At 36.0% G+C, this 19569-nt stretch overlaps 1 protein-coding gene across 9 annotated transcripts in view; it reads right to left on the reverse strand.

Moving 5' to 3' along the window:
* The window catches only part of LOC149780321 (F-actin-uncapping protein LRRC16A-like), a 241386-nt gene that overhangs the window by 148101 nt on the left and 73716 nt on the right, over positions 1-19569 (reverse strand). For all 9 annotated transcript variants that reach the window (XM_089937166.1, XM_089937165.1, XM_089937168.1 and 6 more), the window contains exon 12: positions 13899-13976. In XM_089937166.1, coding sequence (XP_089793292.1) covers positions 13899-13976 — 78 coding nt within the window. The remainder of the gene's footprint in view (positions 1-13898; positions 13977-19569) is intronic.

The raw sequence follows: 19569 nt of genomic DNA on the forward strand, positions 1-19569 counted from the left end.
CACGAAACAAGTTTGATTATATTCCTATAAATTGGCATATGAAGTCATTTCAATGTATAGAATAAAAATTCTAACTTTATTTTGCTTATGTGCATTATGCTGCTAAGTGGGAACAACGTAATGAACATAAATTAGTTTTGTTTCCTTTCAAACTTTTAATTCTAAAGTATTCTACAGCAATATATATATCAAACTTGTTTCGCATGATACATTTTGTGGTTTTGTACATTTGTGAGGTCATTGCAATTGCATATCGAAAATTTTGAATTTGCCACCACCATGCGGTAGCAACATATGGTAGTCGCGTACCAGCAGGCCTAGAAAATTTAAACTTATGTTATATCGACTTATACCTGCATGAAATCGATAGGAAAATTATTTGTTTTCTCAGAAATGGCAAGTATTGTAATCATTATGTCTTCAATCCTCTGACAGACTAGACGAAACTACAGCATAGATGAAACCTCACCCGGTACTTGCCATTTGCATTAATAGTCACATAACTTCACAAATCTCAAATGACAATATTGGAAGTCCAATAGTTACGTGATATCAACAAAAACTCCTTTTTAATGTTATTGTACAGAAATTCAATTATATTAAATGAAAGTCAGATACTTTTTGTAAAAAACAGCAGTCACGCCAGTCTGATTTATTAAGCAGAGAGCACATGTCAACATGGCAGTCACGTGATAAAACAAAACTCCAAAAGTTGTTCTCGGAAAATATAAATATGGAAAATTTTGTGTTCTTTCATTTTTGTATTTTTACAACTAGTATATGACTCATTTTGTAAAAAAAATTATTTTTTCTTTACAACATTTGAAAATGTGGGTTGTTAGATTTGTGTACTTGTGCGACTAGCAAAGCTACTCACGAGTACCATGTCACATTTCATCAATGCCATAGTGTTATCTCATCTTTCAGCAGATTAAAGACATAACGATTTTAATCCTCAAAATTTCTGAGAAAATAAGTAATTTTCATGTCAATTTCATACATGTATCACTTGATCTAACAATGTTTTTAAGTTTGCTAGGCCATCCAGTAAGCAGTTATGCTTTGCCACTACAATATTGCCTCTTGTAATGCTAGACTGGCTTTCATACCTTCAATGAAAGATGCAGATATCGAGCTGACTTTGAAAATAAAAGTCTACTAGATGATTCTAATCCAATGAGCGTTTGGATTGACTCAGCATATATGTTTATTGCAAGCACCCAAATAATCCATACTGCACCCTCCGAATATTCTGGTTAGAACTCAATAAATTTAACTCACGATCAGCTTAGTTATGATTCAATTACATCACTGTTTCAGGCATCAAGTGGTGGCAGAAAATTCCTGGGTTTTTCCCAACTTTCCTCAATATTTGCAAAATTCAAGGACTTTTCACGGTCAGGAAAATTTTTTCATTTCTCCCAACTTTTTCCCAATTTCCCTACATCTTGTGCTAATGTAGAGACAATGGGCAACAAACCATCCCACAAGTCCTTCTGGTCTATGACCAGTACAGCTAACAAGAGTACAAAATGGCAACAATAGCTCTCACCTGGCTGATATCTACCCAACAGCCAAATACTTGAGCTAAGGCCTAAAAATCAGGACTAGTGAAATGATTTGTACAGAAATTTCATCCAATTCATTTAATTGCAAGTAGTTCTGAGAAGCCCTACAAAGGATTGTCTAATTTTAGCCACTGTTGCCATATTTCAATGTTGAATCAACATCATGTGTGTGTGTGTGTGTGTGTGATCTGGATTTTTGACATAGCTTTAACAATTGCAGTGTGACAGTTTATAGCGATGTTTAGAACTGAGGCATCATGCCACAGACATTTAGCATGATGTCCCACCCAGTCATATTATCCTGACACTAGGCCGACCAGTCCTAATACTAACCACTTAATGCTGAGTGCCAAGCGAGGCAGCTGTAAGTACCATTTTTATAAGTCTTTGGTATGACTCAGCCGGGGTTTGAACCCATGACCTCCCGCATCTGAGACGGAAAATCTAACCACTAGGCCACAGGAGCAGTCTAGCATCATTTGTATAAATGTGAAAGCCTTTCATGCCAGAATGTTTGCTTGGGTTAAATATGGTCAAATTCTAAAAAGCAGTTTCTTAGAAGCTATTTCAATATTTTGTCAGATCTGATGGCTGATCAATATCATTAACAATTCTGCCAGACCTTTGTGGCATGATGGATTAAGTTATATCTGATCAGAATCTGTCTAGCACTTTTTGAAAAGTAGTCATTTAAATATTTTTCTTTTTTTGTAAAATGGCAGCTATATCTGATGGTGGGTCAGCATCATTTTAACCCACCTGACAGAGGACAGATCAGCATCATTTTAACTCACTTGAATGAGGGCAGATCAGCATAACTGTAACCTACCTGAATAAGGGCAGATCAGCATCATTTTAACCCACTTGAATGAGGGTAGATCAGCATCATTTTAACCACTTGAATGAGGGCAGATCAGCATCATTTTAACACACTTGAATGAGGGCAGATCAGCATAACTGTAACCCACTTGAATAAGGGCAGATCAGCATCATTTTAACCCACCTGAATGAGGGTAGATCAGCATCATTTTAACCACTTGAATGAGGGCAGATCAGCATCATTTTAACACACTTGAATGAGGGCAGATCAGCGTAACTGTAACCCACCTGAATGAGGGCAGATTGGCATCATTTTAACCTACCTGAATGAGGGCAGATCAGCTTCATCTAAACCCACTTGAAAGAGGGCAGATCAGCATCATTTTAACCCACCTGAATGAGGGCAGATCAGCATCATTTTAACTCACTTGAATGAGGGCAGATCAGCATCATTTTAACCCGCTTTAAAGAGGACAGATCAGCATCATTTTAACCCACCTGAATGAGGGCAGATCAGCATCATTTTAACCCACTTGAAAGACAGATCAGCATCATTTTAACTCACTTGAATGAGGGCAGATCAGCATCATTTTAACCCACTTGAAAGAGGGCAGATCAGCATCATTTTAACACACTTGAAAGAGGGCAGATCAGCATCATTTTAACACACTTGGAAGATGGCAGATCAGCATCATTTTAACACATTTGAAAGAGGGCAGATCAGCATCATTTTAACACACTTGAATGAGGGCAGATCAGCATCATTTTAACTCACTTGAAAGATGGCATATCAGCATCATTTTAACTCACTTGAATGAGGGCAGATCAGTATCATTTTAACACACTTTGAATGAGGGCAGATCATCATTTTAACATTGAATGAGCATCATGCCAGTATGTTTTCCATCATGTTTCCTCAGATTCTGTACAGTGGTGTTTGAAAATGAAAATAACAACTGTAAATAGACAACAGATGGCACACTACAATGGACCATCCTATAAACTCACTTGGTCTTATGGCCAGCTGAACAAAAACCAAGAACTTGACAATGGATTGCAAGTTGAACGAGCCTTCTAGATTCAATGAGGGCATTTATTTACCGCGATAAAGGTAAGTGTATACTGAAGCTATATTCCAAATCTGAAAAGAATAGGGAAAAAATTGTACTGAAATAAATGGAAGGTTAAAAACTGAGAACAATCAAAAGTATGGACAGATGGGTAGATGGATGGACATGTACATGGATATCCAAGTGATCCCAATGTCAGCCATTTACACTAAATCTTGAAATGACTTCTTAAGTAGAAATAATATCAATCTGATGTTTTTGGTGATTTGCCTCTGGCAGAGTGCACCACATATGCTACAATAGCAAAGGCTGAGGTTGTTCCAGTTGTGACTTTTTCTCTCCTGCTGTCACCATATTGTTCACTGTCAATATCAATCTAGAGGTAGGATCACGTTTGATGTACATGGTCATCATTAGTCACCATTTGCATCAGTATTCAAAGATCCAATCCAAGTAGATGGTATCCATGTAGTATCACATGATCAGTCATTTTCTCTGACCTTCAGAAGTTATAGACAATTTTCAGGAGTCTGTGCTTGCCACTGCCACCCCAACATCGCCTGTTGGTGCCTGCATAGTGGGTCTTATTACAGCTGCCATGAGCAAGGAATTAATCCTCATTTAGATATATCTATTCTAGGTCTGTTTCTTCATATTCTATACTAATAATATATGCAATGTTTAATACATTCCTCATACTAATTTAACTAATTCTCACTCACACTCACCCACCCATGCAACTGCATCTTTGTCCACAGATTTCCTGAATTAGCCCAAACAATGCAAGACTGGAATCAACCCAAACTTTACAAGACTGGAATCTGCCCAAACTTTACAAGACTGGAATCAGCCCAAACAATGCAAGACTGGAATCAGCCCAAACAATGCAAGACTGAAATCAGCCCAAACAATGCAAGACTGGAATCAGCCCAAACTTTACAAGACTGGAATCAGCCCAAACAATGCAAGAATGGAATCAGCCCAAACTTTACAAGACTGGAATCAGCAAAAACTTTACAAGACTGGAATCAGCCTAAACAATGCAAGACTGGAATCAGCCCAAATAATGCAAGACTGGAATCAGCCCAAACATTGCAAGACTGGAATCAGCAAAAACTTTACAAGACTGGAATCAGCCCAAACTTTACAAGACTTGTAGATTGGGATCAACACGGGTGATTAGTTTTGTTAGGATTCATGTAACTGTAAATCAGAATGCAGGTCAGCACAGTCTACTTAATTTTGGATCAACCCAGATTACACTCTTATGGAGGAATCAATCTAGCATAGATTTAGTTAAGCTGGAATCAGCTCAAAATAAACCTGTATGTAAACCAGAATACAATCTTATGCAGGGTTCAGCCTAGCAAAGATCACCTTAAGATGGGATCAACTTTGAACACACTCCTATATGTGGATCAGCCAAGAATGTTTTGCTTAATCTGTGATCAGCCCTGAATACACACTAATTCTGGGGACCAGTCTAGCATTGGGGTCAGCCCTGAATATATTTTAATGCTGGGATCGGCCTAGCTTTGTTTCTATTTAATATGGGATCCTCCCATAATACAATCTTATGCTAGGATCAGCCTAGAACAGACTGGGAATCATCTGAGTCATTTCATTCAGATCCTAACAGCCAGCATAAAGACTGCTGAAATTTTATTTGTTTAGTAAATTATGATTTTTTTCTTCAAATTTATTTTATCTTTCTATATGTATTTAACAGATCACGACTTGATGGACTATTTGTAAGAATGAAGAAGAGTATTTCAATTGAAAGAGAGAATGCTATATTCATGTAACCTTGATTTTCTTACAAGGCATGTATTGAGCATTTGTTCTTATGTCATTTTTTGTTGCGTATAAAAATTTTACAGTTAACCTGTTGAGGACAAGCCATCACAATACACATACGTATAGTCATTGATATGGAAAGTATACCACTGAAAAGAGACACTTATTCCTACTTCCAACTTTATTGGTCACAAAGGGCCTCCTGAGTAGGCTAGATGCATGCATGTCCAGCATGTGACCATAAACACAAATAATTAACTCATTTTAGAAAAGCATAAAACATAGGCCACAGTGACTTTCTTCTGTTATAATGATGTAGTAATAACAGAGATGCATCCAATTATCTGGAACATACATAATACCCGGGAAAATAAACTTTTATCAGAATATTTTAACAAAGTCACACACACCTCGTTTTTTAATAAGTAGGTAAAACTTGTCGTCAGCATGAATCCAATCACCAAGTTGTATTATTCTAAAATATAGGTTATAATGACCTACAAATTAAATAACTAGCGAACATAAAGATACAACACCTCACCAAGTTTAATGATAGTACGTACAGAGCCTGCCCAAAACTTACATATTCATGATTTACATGCAAAAAGTTAACCTATGCACGTTAAATGCAACATATTCGTCACAGTGACCTTTTTGATATCTGTGCAGTACAATGAGTATACAATCATATAGTTCAGTAATTCAAGAAAGAACAGTAATAACATATAATTAAGGTGAGGGTGAGTATTCATCCTCTCAGAAAGTGTCATAACAATATTATACAACAGTCCTTCAAAGGGACTGACACTCTCCTGGCTAAAAAGACAAGACCATTTCTTCCTTTTAACTGCAGAGTGTTGAAACAATCTAATAACTATTTCTCAGTGAGATTTTCAAATTAGCTGATGTGGTTAATATAATGGATGTCAACTTGTCACCATTTTCATTTAGGACTAACCAGGCATCATAAGAGGTCTTCTAGTTGAAACCCAATGTTGATCTGACTTTCCATTTTGGAGGAACAACAATAACAAGCTTTTCAAGATGGATTCCATGGTGGCCATATTCAATATCAGATTGGCACCACTTCTATTTAGTGTGTGTGTGTGTGTGTGATTTGGATTTTTAATGTAGCTTTAAGAATTCTTGTCTGCAGTGTGACAGTTTATAGTGATGTCTAGCACTGGGGCATTATGCCGCAGACATGTAGCATGATGTCCCACCCAATCACATTATCCTGACACCAGGCCCACCAGTCCTAACACTAACCTCTTAATGCTGAGCACCAAGCGAGGCAGCAGTTAGTACCATCTTTGTAAGTCTTTGGTATGACTTGGCCGGGGACTGAACCCACTACCTCCCCCATCCGAGGCAGACTTTCTATTTCTATTTATTACCAACTGGACATCAAAATAAATCTTTTGGTGAAAGCATCGTATCGCCATGACCAGCCATCCATTTAAGAAATGATAACAAGAGTTTCAAGACAGCCAATGTGGCAGGCATAATGAATGTTTGAATGATACCACTGGGACCAACTAGACATCATAAGCTGTTCAGTAAACAAGCCATGCTGATACAACCATCAATTCAGGAGAGTAGTGATAACAACATGTTGAAGATGGCCATATTGGGCATCATATCAACACCATTTTCATTCAGGACCAACCACACATAGCAAAGATGAAAGTCCCAAAGCAAGAACCCTTTTCATTCAGGATGATTAGCAATAACAAGATTTTCAAGATCGCCACTGTGGTGGCCATAATGAACATCAGATCAGCATCTTTCCATTTAGGACCAAGTAGACATCATTAAGAAGACTTCTGGTGAAAACCCATTTCAATATGACTTTCCACTGATGAAAAGTAGGTATCAGATTTTCAACATGGCTACCATGGCAGCCATATTAAACATCAGACTGGCACCATTTTCATTTAGGACCAACTAGACATAATAAGAACTCTTGGCAAAAACCAATGATGATGAGACCATCCATTCAGGAAGAGTAGTCATAGCAAGATTTTCACGATGGCCACTGCAGTTGCCATAATGGTTTATCAGCTTGGTACCATTTTCATTTTGGACCACTAGACATCATAAGAAGTGTTCTGGTGAAAATCCCATGACAATCTGAATGTCCATTCAGAAGATGTAGTGATAGCAAGAGTTTCAAGATGACCAATATGGCAGCCATACTGGATGTTGGATTAGCCCCAATTTCCAGGACCAAGTAGACATTATAAGGCTTTTAGTAAAAACCCATGTTGACCACTCAATTAGGAGATGTAGCAATATATCAAGATTATCAAAACGGCCACTCTGGTAGCTTTATTAAGTGTCCGAGCAGCAACATTTTCATTTAGGACCAACTAAACCATTGGATGAATGTGTGACGATGGACAAACAACATACGAAAGACCATCCATAAGCTTTTCTGGTCTATGACCAGTAGAGCTAATGAAAACCAACGGTATCATCTATTAAACACAAAAAACTTGTCCGAAGCCAGTAACATTTTCGAAGTAGGTCCTAATGAAGGTGTTCTAATTTATACTCAGATGATTCTGGCATGAACAGTGTTTGAGATTCAATCCAAATCAGTGAAGCATTAAATAGGTCACAGAGCCCTACTTTTGTGATGCGCATAGTACTTATCAAGGTGCATCAAGTTTCATGCATCCATGGGTAATAATATGAACATGTGGTGCAAAAAGCCTATTTGGTTACGAGTTCAATGCAAAAACCAAAGTAACCTAAGCCAATAAAAGGTTAAGGTCTGAAACTAACCTGTGACTTTGGAAGAAAGAATATTTGAAATTTAAAGAGGATGTACATATGCACCCAGTATATGCTTTTATCTGTACAGACACTGATATTAATGCCGGGGTGGTACAAGAGCTTACCTTAACATTGCAGATCAAAGCACAAGCTGCAAAGACAAAACCTTTAAATGGCACATCTACATGTAACAGTCATTTTATCTACCAAGTGGCATCCAATTATGTGTAAGGGTTGCTATGGTAATTATAAGAAGCGTGTTTGGATGGTAGGATGTGCAGACTGACTGATGGAAAAAATAATTGTAAGTGAATTCCAGCATCCTGATGCAATTTGTTTTACTTCATGAGACACTGAAAAATGTTGTTTGGATTTGGAGAAGAATATGTGGGGGGCGGGATAAAACAAATTTTAATGATGTAAAACTCACCTGTTGCTACTGTGTAGCTCAGCCCATTCCACTATGGAAAACCTTGCTCATGCAAGATGTACCAACTCCCATTCTAGAAAAGTTCTTAACTTTGTACACTGTAAACCCAATCTAATTCCATGGAAGAACCTATTGTCACAGCACAGGGGTTCTCTTCTTTACAACAGCTCATGGATTCTCCACCTTCATGAATGGCCCATCTCGAGCACTCTATCAGCCAGCTTTAGAGCATGATTGCGGAATATATAGTCCAGGCCAGGAGATACTCTACTGCTAAGGTCTATGATGCAAAGTGGAGAATCTTCTGTGATTGGTGTTCTAGGAAATGCATTAATGCTAGCAATACCTCACTGACTGTTGTAGCTGATTTTCTACTCTCTTGATTTTGAGGAGAGAACATGCTCTATCTCCACTATCAAAGGTTATCGGAATGCCTTTTTGAACACACACAAATATTTCAAGGGTCTGACGTTTGGCTCAGATCCTCAAAGCAAATCTCAAAGTATTTTGTGTCTCATTCTCTAATGCCAAAGTGGAGTCTCTCATGTGTTTTGTAGGCCTTCTCCTAACCCTATGACGATGAGGAAAAGCAGATGCCATGTCATCTCAACAGAGGAAGGATGTTATTGGGCAACAGTAAATAACAGTGTGCAACTCTCCCCTAGCAGCCAGATTTTCAAGCTTAAAATCTGCTACCTTTGGTTCTTCCATCTCTTGTACAGATTCAGAGTCTCAGTCGTATCTGCGCTAGGGTTCATCAAGATAAACTGATTTGCCTTGTTAGAGTGCTTAGGTTTTATCAGGCAATCTCAAAAGGAAGAAGGATAATTAGGAATCATTTTTTCCTTTCTTAAAGGGCTCCATTAAGTTTATGATCTCTTACTAAGCAGAATCTTTCAAGTGCATATTTCAACCTTTCATCACTGGATGACATTATGATGGCAAAAATTTTGGCGATTGCATACAAACTTCTCTTTATACCTTCAGTACTTAATGCATCAAAGCAAGGGTATTTTTTCCAGGAGTCAAATTGTTGCAGCACAAAATGTGACCCTAACCACTACTGCATAACAAGCAGTAGATTTGTTGTACTGTAAGGTGAGCAATTTAATTTATTAATCCTTCATCAAATGCCCTCTTTACTGACAAATCTAGTAACACAATAGTGACAGGTAACACATTAGTGATTTTGTTGGATGGGAGGGGAAATTAATTTTAATGATGTAATACTTATCCAGGGCTCTGTAAAACCACTCATCCTCCATCTCTGACCCAGTAAAATCTGGCTGTGTTGAGTAAAACTTTACCACAGACTTGTCCCTGGATTAAGCAGATGCAGATTCACACCTTGAGAATAAATCAGTTTACCTTCTACTTTTTACAAGGGCCAAAGTTCAAGATTGTTTAACATTTGGCATGCCTCAGTTATTAGTAATAAATTATGCCTAACTTGCCCATTCGTTGTCAGTATAGAATATGTCGCAATGGAAACAACTTCATTTTGTTCCTTTTACACATTTACCCCGATTTAAGTTTGACACAAAAATGGATAAATGTGATAAACATATAATGAGTTTTACACTCAGCCATCTAATTCTTAATGGTGTTTGCAATTACAATGACACTTAGCCATCTAATTCTTAATGGTGTTTGCAATTACAATGACACTTTTCAGTAATTTGGGGCATCATTTTGATGTGGAAGAAGATTCTCTTTCAACAAGCTATCACATATCTTAAGTGAATCAAGAGCTCTAAGGATTTAAAAGACAAAGAATGGCAAAAAAGTTTTTTATTTATAATCTGGTCAGGCAGTGTTACAGCTGCCCCAGGTCAGTGGTATTTTCAAGACTGAAGCTTTATTGATACATTATCACACCCAAGGGAAGATGCCTGCAAATAGTTCCATAAGCATGTAATTACTTTTCACAAGAAAAATGTTGCCAACTTACATATGAAATTAGTATTTTAAGTGTCACAACTGATTCCTACCAACCTTCAAACAATGCATGCTGATGTCATCTATTAATAAGCAACTAATGTTGAGACAACAGCCTACTGGTCCTAATTAGTTGGGGTAATGACCTAGAAATGTTCCAATTCTTTGGCCAAACAGTACCTTCGTTTTATAACACCTGTGTCTAGCTCTCTAGAATGGTGGTTTGAAAAAAAGGATCATTTAGTATAAAAGCTGGTAGAAATTAAGATGGTTGAAATTTTCTCTTTAAATGCAAGTTGAAAGTTATTGTCATTCTTCTTGTGAAAAGTAATTACATACTTATATAAATATCTGCTGCCATCTTTACCTTGGTGTGACAATGTATACCAGTGATCTGGGGCAAGCATAACAATGTCTAACCAAAGGAAAATAATATAATTTTGACATTCTCTGTCATTTAACTTCTCCCATATAAAGCGGTGACAGTTAATTGAAATGAAAATTATAACAACCTAAATTACTTTAAGGTTTCACTGTACACTATGAAATCAACAACTATGTATAACTGCAATTTCTCGAGTTACAACCCTTGTCCCTTATTATGAACATTTCATTTATAAAGAAGACATGTATTAGAACATAATATTATATGATAAGATAAGAAGATATTTGGGATCTAGTAGACTGGTATCCCTCAATGGGTCATCTTCAAATCCAGTTCAATTAAGACGAAGAAAAAGTCAGTTGAAGGAAAGTGGTGGTGTTCCCTTCCGTGTGCATGCATTGGGTGGACTTGTCACCCTTGGTTCCTGAATGTTTTCATTATCCTTGTAATTCATCACTGGGAATAGTTCTGGGTGACACATTGGTTCAACTGAATACTGTGTCGTGTCTGTGTGAAGTTTATATACCTTCTAGCAACCAGTGAAGCTGCCTTTAAGGTCATGTGACATACATACTACTAGTTAGTAGTAGCCAAAGATATCAAGTATGTAACCATTCCAGCCTGTGTTCATGGTTTCAATGATATTATCATTTAATGGAATCTGACTGTCACTAATGCAAGAAAAAAATAGCCATGGGAGTGGGGGTAGGGGTAAAGAAATGGTGGCTAAGTAACTCTGATTATTTATTGAATCATAAAGAATTTATATTTTTCTGTTAGTGGCAGCAATTAATGCTCGAGTTAGAATACAAGAGCATAAATCCACCATGATCTTGGTTTCTAACTGTTAAAGAAACGATGCTCTCAATTTTGTCTGCAATGCTGGTGCGTTTATCAGAGTAATGTCCAGACAACCTAGAACTTGAACTAATAATTAATTTACAAAAACTTGCATAATTCACTAGTGGATGAATCAATCCGGTTTTAATGGAATTCCTCTATATATTTGTTAAGATCTTCCTTCCTGTCGTACATCATATGGCAATGGTGGAATTCATTCCAATGTGGACAATATTTGAATGTCAATCCAATGACTGGCGATGTTTATTATAAATTCCAATGACGGCACATTGACAGCCCATTTTTAACAATGTTAACTTTTTTGTGTGATGATGTCATTATGACAAAAGAGTGACCTCACAGGAACTGACATCAGTATCTCTGCCCATTACCAACATAATTTATATGCTGTCACAAAGGATGCACACAAACATTTCTGGTAGTGTCTACTTTTCCCCAAAAAAGATATAAAAATGTACAAGTCCTTATTTTACTACTGATCACAATGTTCAACATTTTCTCCAGCCATGTCTAACCAAACTTATTTTTGACCAAACTGACAACCTCATGCACACTGCTATGTCTGTTACACTGTCTAGCAACAGAGTTACATTTGCCACAGTGCTTCCTGCTTAGTCATAAAGTGATTCACATACTAAGAAGGATCCATTTTTCAGTAATCTCAATTCTTTGACTAGTTATGGTCCTAAAACCTGAATGGCTTAGTCCTCTGACAGATAGTAGCACTCATCCTAAACCAGTCTGAAGTTAATTCACTGGGTGTAATGTTATTTTTTATACCTTACCTATGGCAACAATCGCATGGTTCTCATTTACTGTCTAACTACTTGATTCCCACCCAAAAAATTTCATGGGTTTGAAAAAAACTTGCAATACAAAAACAAACACAGTTATCAAAGTTTTGTCAAAAGTGTTAAGTGATTGTTCAAAAAAAATCCTGACAGCTTATAGTAAATTAATACAATTAAGATTAACAGATCAGGTTTTGTAGTGGTTACTCTATTTCTTTGCTACTTCTTTCTCTTTTTCTTTGCTTGTTTGCTTTTTGATCACTGTGAAAAATATCTATTACAATGCTTAGTAGTGTATGAGAAATCCTAAAAAAGCTGTCTCATCTGCGCCACTTCTTCATGATTGAAATCTAAGACTAAAGTAGGAAACAAACAGCAAATAAAATGCACAGAATGCCATGATAAGAATCATGGTGACCTTGACCATTTATTCAACAAATGATCATGCTTTTCTAAATTATCATGGACAACCAACCTGTGACATTTAGTCAAGATATGTTTAGAAGAACTAAAGTTATTAACTTAAAACCTTGTTTCTTTAAGATTTGGTGAAAGTATGTTCAGCAGAACTCAAGTATGCAGTAACCATTTAACTTCCGGAGGGTCATGGTCACCTTGATTTTGACCTTTGGCCCTTGAAATCAATAGGCTTCTTAATATCCTCATCAGCTACAACCTGTTCAGTTGGGTGAAGCAGAACTAAAGTTGTTGCACAAAAACCTTGTTTTGTTTTGGATTATTCTGTGGGTTTTAATATTGGTTATATCATGCCAAGAATGGAAGCCACATGTCTTTCACATCCAATGCACTACCAACTGACCTCAGTGTCCTTGGCCACTGACATTTGTACCAAACAGTATTTCTGTAAATGTGCAAATAAGATTCACTGCTTGCAGAAGTGGTATAAAAAGTGATTCTTATATCTTACATTTTGATACATGTAAAATGCAGTTTCCCAAGTAAGAAATTCATTCATGTGGGATATATATATCCACAAAAGTACATTCAATGACAGTAATGATGGTGTCATTATTCTTATTACATCATAAACATCAGTATTGTTTCTTTTGGTTTAAATATTCGAAGAAAAATTATCTGCCAGCCGATAAACAGTCATTTTTCCTTACAATAAATGTTGTACTGTATACTCTTTCTAACAACATACAAACATGTTGATAATACTCTATATTTCAAAATTTATGCTAGCACTAATGACACTCATCTTTCTTTTCCAACATTATTTCTTAATGATAAATTTTTCAAACAATAAGCCATCATATTTATTGCTGTGGGATAGGAAAATCCTAACCTCAGGATCAGACTTTGTGGGAAAAGCCCCATTTTTACCCACGTTTGCTGTCCCTCTGGTGGGATTTCCCCACCCCACACCAATGCATTAAACGGATTCAATTAAACTCAACTATTCTTTGCAGATTAGGCATGATAAATTTAGTTTACCTGATCAAGTGCACACTCTGTGCCTGAAACATCTAGGTGTGTAATATTCATTGGCTGGGCCAAAAAGCTGTATAAGGCCTGAAAGAATAAGCATTATTTTCATTCTGTAAGCAATACAGATATACCCATTACAAAAAGCAATTCATTTAGAGCCATTCTGTCATAGTTATAAATCCATTGTTGTAAAAGCTATGCCTTTCATGTGTACAAGTTACCATCCTTGTCTCATCATTGTCAAACCAAATCTTTATGACATCTCTAATATCATCAAAATCATCTTTTCAACATTGTACATACTTTCCTTTACTGAAGATTCACTTTTCAAGAGATCAAATCTTCACATACTATCATATCCTCTAACATATTCCTGGTTAAAATTAAATCCAAAGGAATGACAATGTCACTAAAAAAGAAGATATGACATACATATACAGGATTCTTCAATGGAAATTGCCATCACAGAACAGAATATTTCATTATAAAGATCAAACTTATGATTGAACACATTTTTAAAAATCAATTTTGGGGTTGGGGGGTTGGGACTCCAAATATTCCATTGATATGAATATCTTCGTACCAACAGTTGACTGTACAAGAATAAATTTGAATTTTTCATTCAAAAGGGATCTTAAAAGTTAAATTCATGTGTAAGAAAGAATGCAATCACTGAATACATGGCCTGCCTCTACCAAGCTTTAAACAGTCAACAACAGTCACTGTAAACAAGACTAATGACTGATTACATGGCTTGCCTCTACCAAGCTTTAAATATTCAACAACAATCACTGTAAACAAGACTAATGACTGATTACATGGCTTGCCTCTACCAAGCTTTAAACAGTCAACAACAGTCACTGTAAACAAGACTAATGACTGAATACATGGCTTGCCTCTACCAAGCTTTAAACAGTCAACAACAGTCACTGTAAACAAGACTAATGACTGAATACATGGCTTGCCTCTACTAAGCTTTAAACAGTCAACAACAGTCACTGTAAACAAGACTAATGACTGAATACATGGCTTGCCTTTACCAAGCTTTAAATAGTCAACAACAGTCACTGTAAACAAGACTAATGACTGAATACATGGCTTGCCTCTACCAAGCTTTAAATAGTCAACAACAGTCACTGTAAACAAGACTAATGACTGAATACATGGCTTGCCTCTACCAAGCTTTAAACAGTCAACAACAGTCACTGTAAACAAGACTAATGACTGATTACATGGCTTGCCTCTACCAAGCTTTAAACAGTCAACAACAGTCACTGTAAACAAGACTAATGACTGAATACATGGCTTGCCTTTACCAAGCTTTAAATAGTCAACAAAAGTCACTGTAAACAAGACTAATGACTGAATACATGGCTTGCCTCTACCAAGCTTTAAATAATCAACAACAGTCACTGTAAACAAGACTAATGACTGAATACATGGCTTGCCTCTACCAAGCTTTAAATAGTCAACAACAGTCACTGTAAACAAGACTAATGACTGATTACATGGCTTGCCTCTACCAAGCTTTAAATAGTCAACAACAGTCACTGTAAACAAGACTAATGACTGAATACATGGCTTGCCTCTACCAAGCTTTAAATAGTCAACAAAAGTCACTGTAAACAAGACTAATGACTGAATACATGGCTCACCTCTATCAAGCTTTCAGAAGTCAACATTAGCCACTGTCAACAAGAATTATTATGCAGAAAAGAAATTCCGACTAAAGTGACCATGACGTATGATATGATACTGAAGACAGCAAATTAAAAGTCATAAAACTATAAAGATTGAACATTCTTTTCAATAATATCATGCCATAAAGTAGGGGTTTTTTTCTCATAAAATTTAAATCATTATATAAAAAATCTGCTTTAGAAACTAATGTCATTATCTATTTGTAGAAGTCAGATTTACCTAGTGGGATTAACTGTCAAGTGGGATGCTACTGTCATTATCCACTTAAAGAAGTCAGGTTTACCTAGAAGGAATAAATGTCAAGTGGGATGCTACTGTCATTATCCACTTAAAGAAGTCAGGTTTACCTAGAAGGAATAAATGTCAAGTGGGAAGCTACTGTCATTATCCACTTAAAGAAGTCAGGTTTACCTAGAAGGAATAAATGTCAAGTGGGAAGCTACTGTGATTATCCACTTAAAGAAGTCAGGTTTACCTAGAAGGAATAAATGTCAAGTGGGAAGTTACTGTCATTATCCACTTAAAGAAGTCAGGTTTACCTAGAAGAAATAAATGTCAAGTGGGATGCTACTGTCATTATCCACTTAAAGAAGTCAGGTTTACCTAGAAGGAATAAATGTCAAGTGGGAAGCTACTGTGATTATCCACTTAAAGAAGTCAGGTTTACCTAGAAGGAATAAATGTCAAGTGGGATGCTACTTTCATTATCCACTTAAAGAAGTCAGGTTTACCTAGAAGGAATAAATGTCAAGTGGGATGCTACTGTCATTATCCACTTAAAGAAGTCAGAGTTTCCTAGAAGGAATAACTGTCAAGTGGGAAGCTTCTGTGATTATCCACTTATAAAAGATATACCTAGTGGTAAAAACTGACTATAACAGGTTTTTGGTTAACTTGAGGTATAAACATGGTAAATTATAGAAGCCAGATTTCCCTAGTGGGAAAAAATTATTATAACAGGCTTTGGGTTAACTTGAGATATAAAATGGCATATTATAGAAGCCTTATTTACCTAGTGCGAAAAAATGACTACAACAAGCTTTGGGTTAACTTGAAGTATAAACATGGCAAATAACCATCATCAACCACTCACAGGTGTGGCATCTTTTCAAAAGCATGCACTTCAATGTTACTGGGTGCATGCATATTGTTGCTTAGAATAACGTATCAAAATATACCATTTTTATAAAGCCTATATGAAAATATAGATATTTATTCCAATTTCTATCGCACGAGTCCAAAAAAGAGCTTTAAGGTCAGCAAGTTTATACAAAGCATAGAAAAATCTATTGTTGTTGTTGTTGTTGTAGGATTTAACGCCATTTTCAGCACAAGATAGGCTATACATGGCGGCCAATATAACTGGTGGAGGAAGAACCCTGGAAAACCCCAGGAAGAACCACCAACCCATGAGAAGCTAACGGCAGGCTTTCTCAAATACCCACGTTAGCTGAGCCTGAGACTTGAACCCATGCAGACTGAGGTGAGATGGCAGTGATCCGGAATGGTGAGCACTTTAGACCACTCGGCCATTTGGGGCCCCAGAAATATCTATGGTGATGAGCTAAAACAAAATACTTAACCGTAGTCAGTTTGTGAAATACATGTCACAGTGTCCTTCTTTGTTTGTAGGAGTGTTGTATTTAAAGATGTATCCAATTTTCATTGTTCTACATAGCACAGTATATGTAAATGAGCAAGAAACCAATGCAACAAAATGGTAAATGTGCAGAATCTTAAACAAAGGCAGAAAAATGTCAAATATAGGTTAAAGTGACAACTTCTTTTGTTAGGGTGTGGCACTAGCAGAGATGCAGTTTCATGATTCTACCATGAATTGTGTCTGAGAAATGAACTTTAAACACAAACTCTTAACAAAGTCAATGAACTGTGAAATGTAAACCATAGTGATCTACTTTGCAATATGGATGTACTACTAGTCGAGATGAATCCCCTTCCCAAGTTTTAAAATTCCAGGTAGGACAGGATACTCATAACCTGCAAAAAACCTATGTGGTCAAAAGTGGTAAACAGAGAGACGAATGCCCAACTGTATACATGACAACCTCTACTATGGAGGTAAAGCATAATTACTGCTAACGTAAGTGGCAAAAGAAAGCATAATCTGAGCATAAAAATGTTATCAATCTATTACATACAATAATTACAGGAAACTATAAAAAATGTAAATTTATTTTTGCAACTAGTCTGGATCTACAGCTGGCTAAAATTCTTGTCACATGTGTTCAAAACCCATGTGGATTAGTACCAAAATACAAACACAAAACATACTGACAAATTATTTTATCTACAACACTCACCTGAACTAGTCTATATGTTATATATGTATACTCAGTGCTCAACTTTTATCCACGATTGTAGATTGTAGTTTAAGCTAATGGTCATTTGCAAACAAATGTTTAGATGGCTAACTTTTGCCCATGTTTGTGGGTTGTACTTTAAGATAATATTTGTTAACATACTGATGTGGGTTTTTGACCTTTGAAAGTTCTGGAAGAGAAGTTTTTACCAACATCCTGGTCACTTTATTGTTTCTTAGATTGTTATATAAGTTTGAAGTAAGCAAAACTATTTCATTCCTAATTTAGCATCAGTCTAGTGGAATCACTTGTAGGATTTTCAGATATAATTTCAGGAATTATTTATTTATATTATTCGTATGAATTACAAAGTGCTCATTGACATTTTTGGTCTAAATCACTATTTTGGGATTATTCTAAACTCATTCCAGGCCATTCTGGCTTATGTCATTGTGATACATCAAGACTGTTGGCACATCAGCTTATTCAAAGCAACTGGCACATCAGCACATTCAAAATGGAATTCGTTCAGAACACATTATACTTTCGGTTTTGTGATAAACCTTTCAGACAATTTTGGATTTAATTCACAATACTGTAGGTTCCTTTTAAATTTTCATTTTGTATTGTAAGGAAATTATTTGTTGAATTTTACTAAACTTGTTGGTTTTGGTTTTATATTACTTAAAGACCACAGAGTTGTAACACATGTCTAAGTTTTGCTGAATGGTCATACGAACATGATAATGTACTCAGTCTGAGTTCTGTATAACTTCACCCCAACATACTTCTTTTTAAAACTCTATTGCTCTGTCCTTTTCTGACCTGACATATTTTAAATTTAAAAATATCCCTTTCCTCTAACTCTTTTCAGTTATATAACATCCATGAGTCACATTGCTAAATCCTTTTTTGCTTAACAATTATTGCCATCTTTTTAAAAGTTAGACCAGTCCACAAACTAAATATATTGATTAAAATATAATGAATCTGCAAGACAAGTTATATCGAAGAAACAAATCAGTTTTCTTGGAAAAGTTCATATACAGCTTCTATAAATAGAAAATAAGAAAATTATGTGTAGGTCTAGTATAGAAAAATGTACTTTTATGATTTTTTTTATGCAGCAATATTCTTTTTTTAAAAACTATTTTCAAATTTAAGTCAGATTAAAGACATGATAATAAAACTGACAAAACAACTTTTTAGTGCTTTATTTTTATTTTTACACCAAAACAAAGCATAATCTATATATGGGCAAGATCAATTAGGTGCAAAAAAAGGATAATGATTAAGCCAAAGCCTAATAGTTGGCATGTATGTCACTGAGGCAACCTATAAAGCAGATATGACTAAAGCTTTGATATCTTATGCTTTTCATTTTACCTGTAGGTCCTCACTGTTAACCTATAAAGTGGATATGACTTAGGTTTTAATATCTTAAGCTGTTAATTTTGCCTGTAGGGCCTCACCTTTACCTGATAAAGCAGCTATGACTTAGGTTTTAATATCTTATGCTGTTCATTTTACCTGTAGGTCCTCACTTTCACCTGATAAAGCAGATATTACATTGTAATATCTTATGCTGTTCATTTTACCTGTAGGTCCTCACTTTTGCATGACAAAGCAGATATGACTTGAGTTTTACTATCTTA

Source organism: Sinohyriopsis cumingii, chromosome 16 (genome assembly GCF_028554795.1).
Source record: "Sinohyriopsis cumingii isolate HCF-2022 chromosome 16, ASM2855479v2, whole genome shotgun sequence".
NCBI classification, from domain to species: domain Eukaryota; kingdom Metazoa; phylum Mollusca; class Bivalvia; order Unionida; family Unionidae; genus Sinohyriopsis; species Sinohyriopsis cumingii.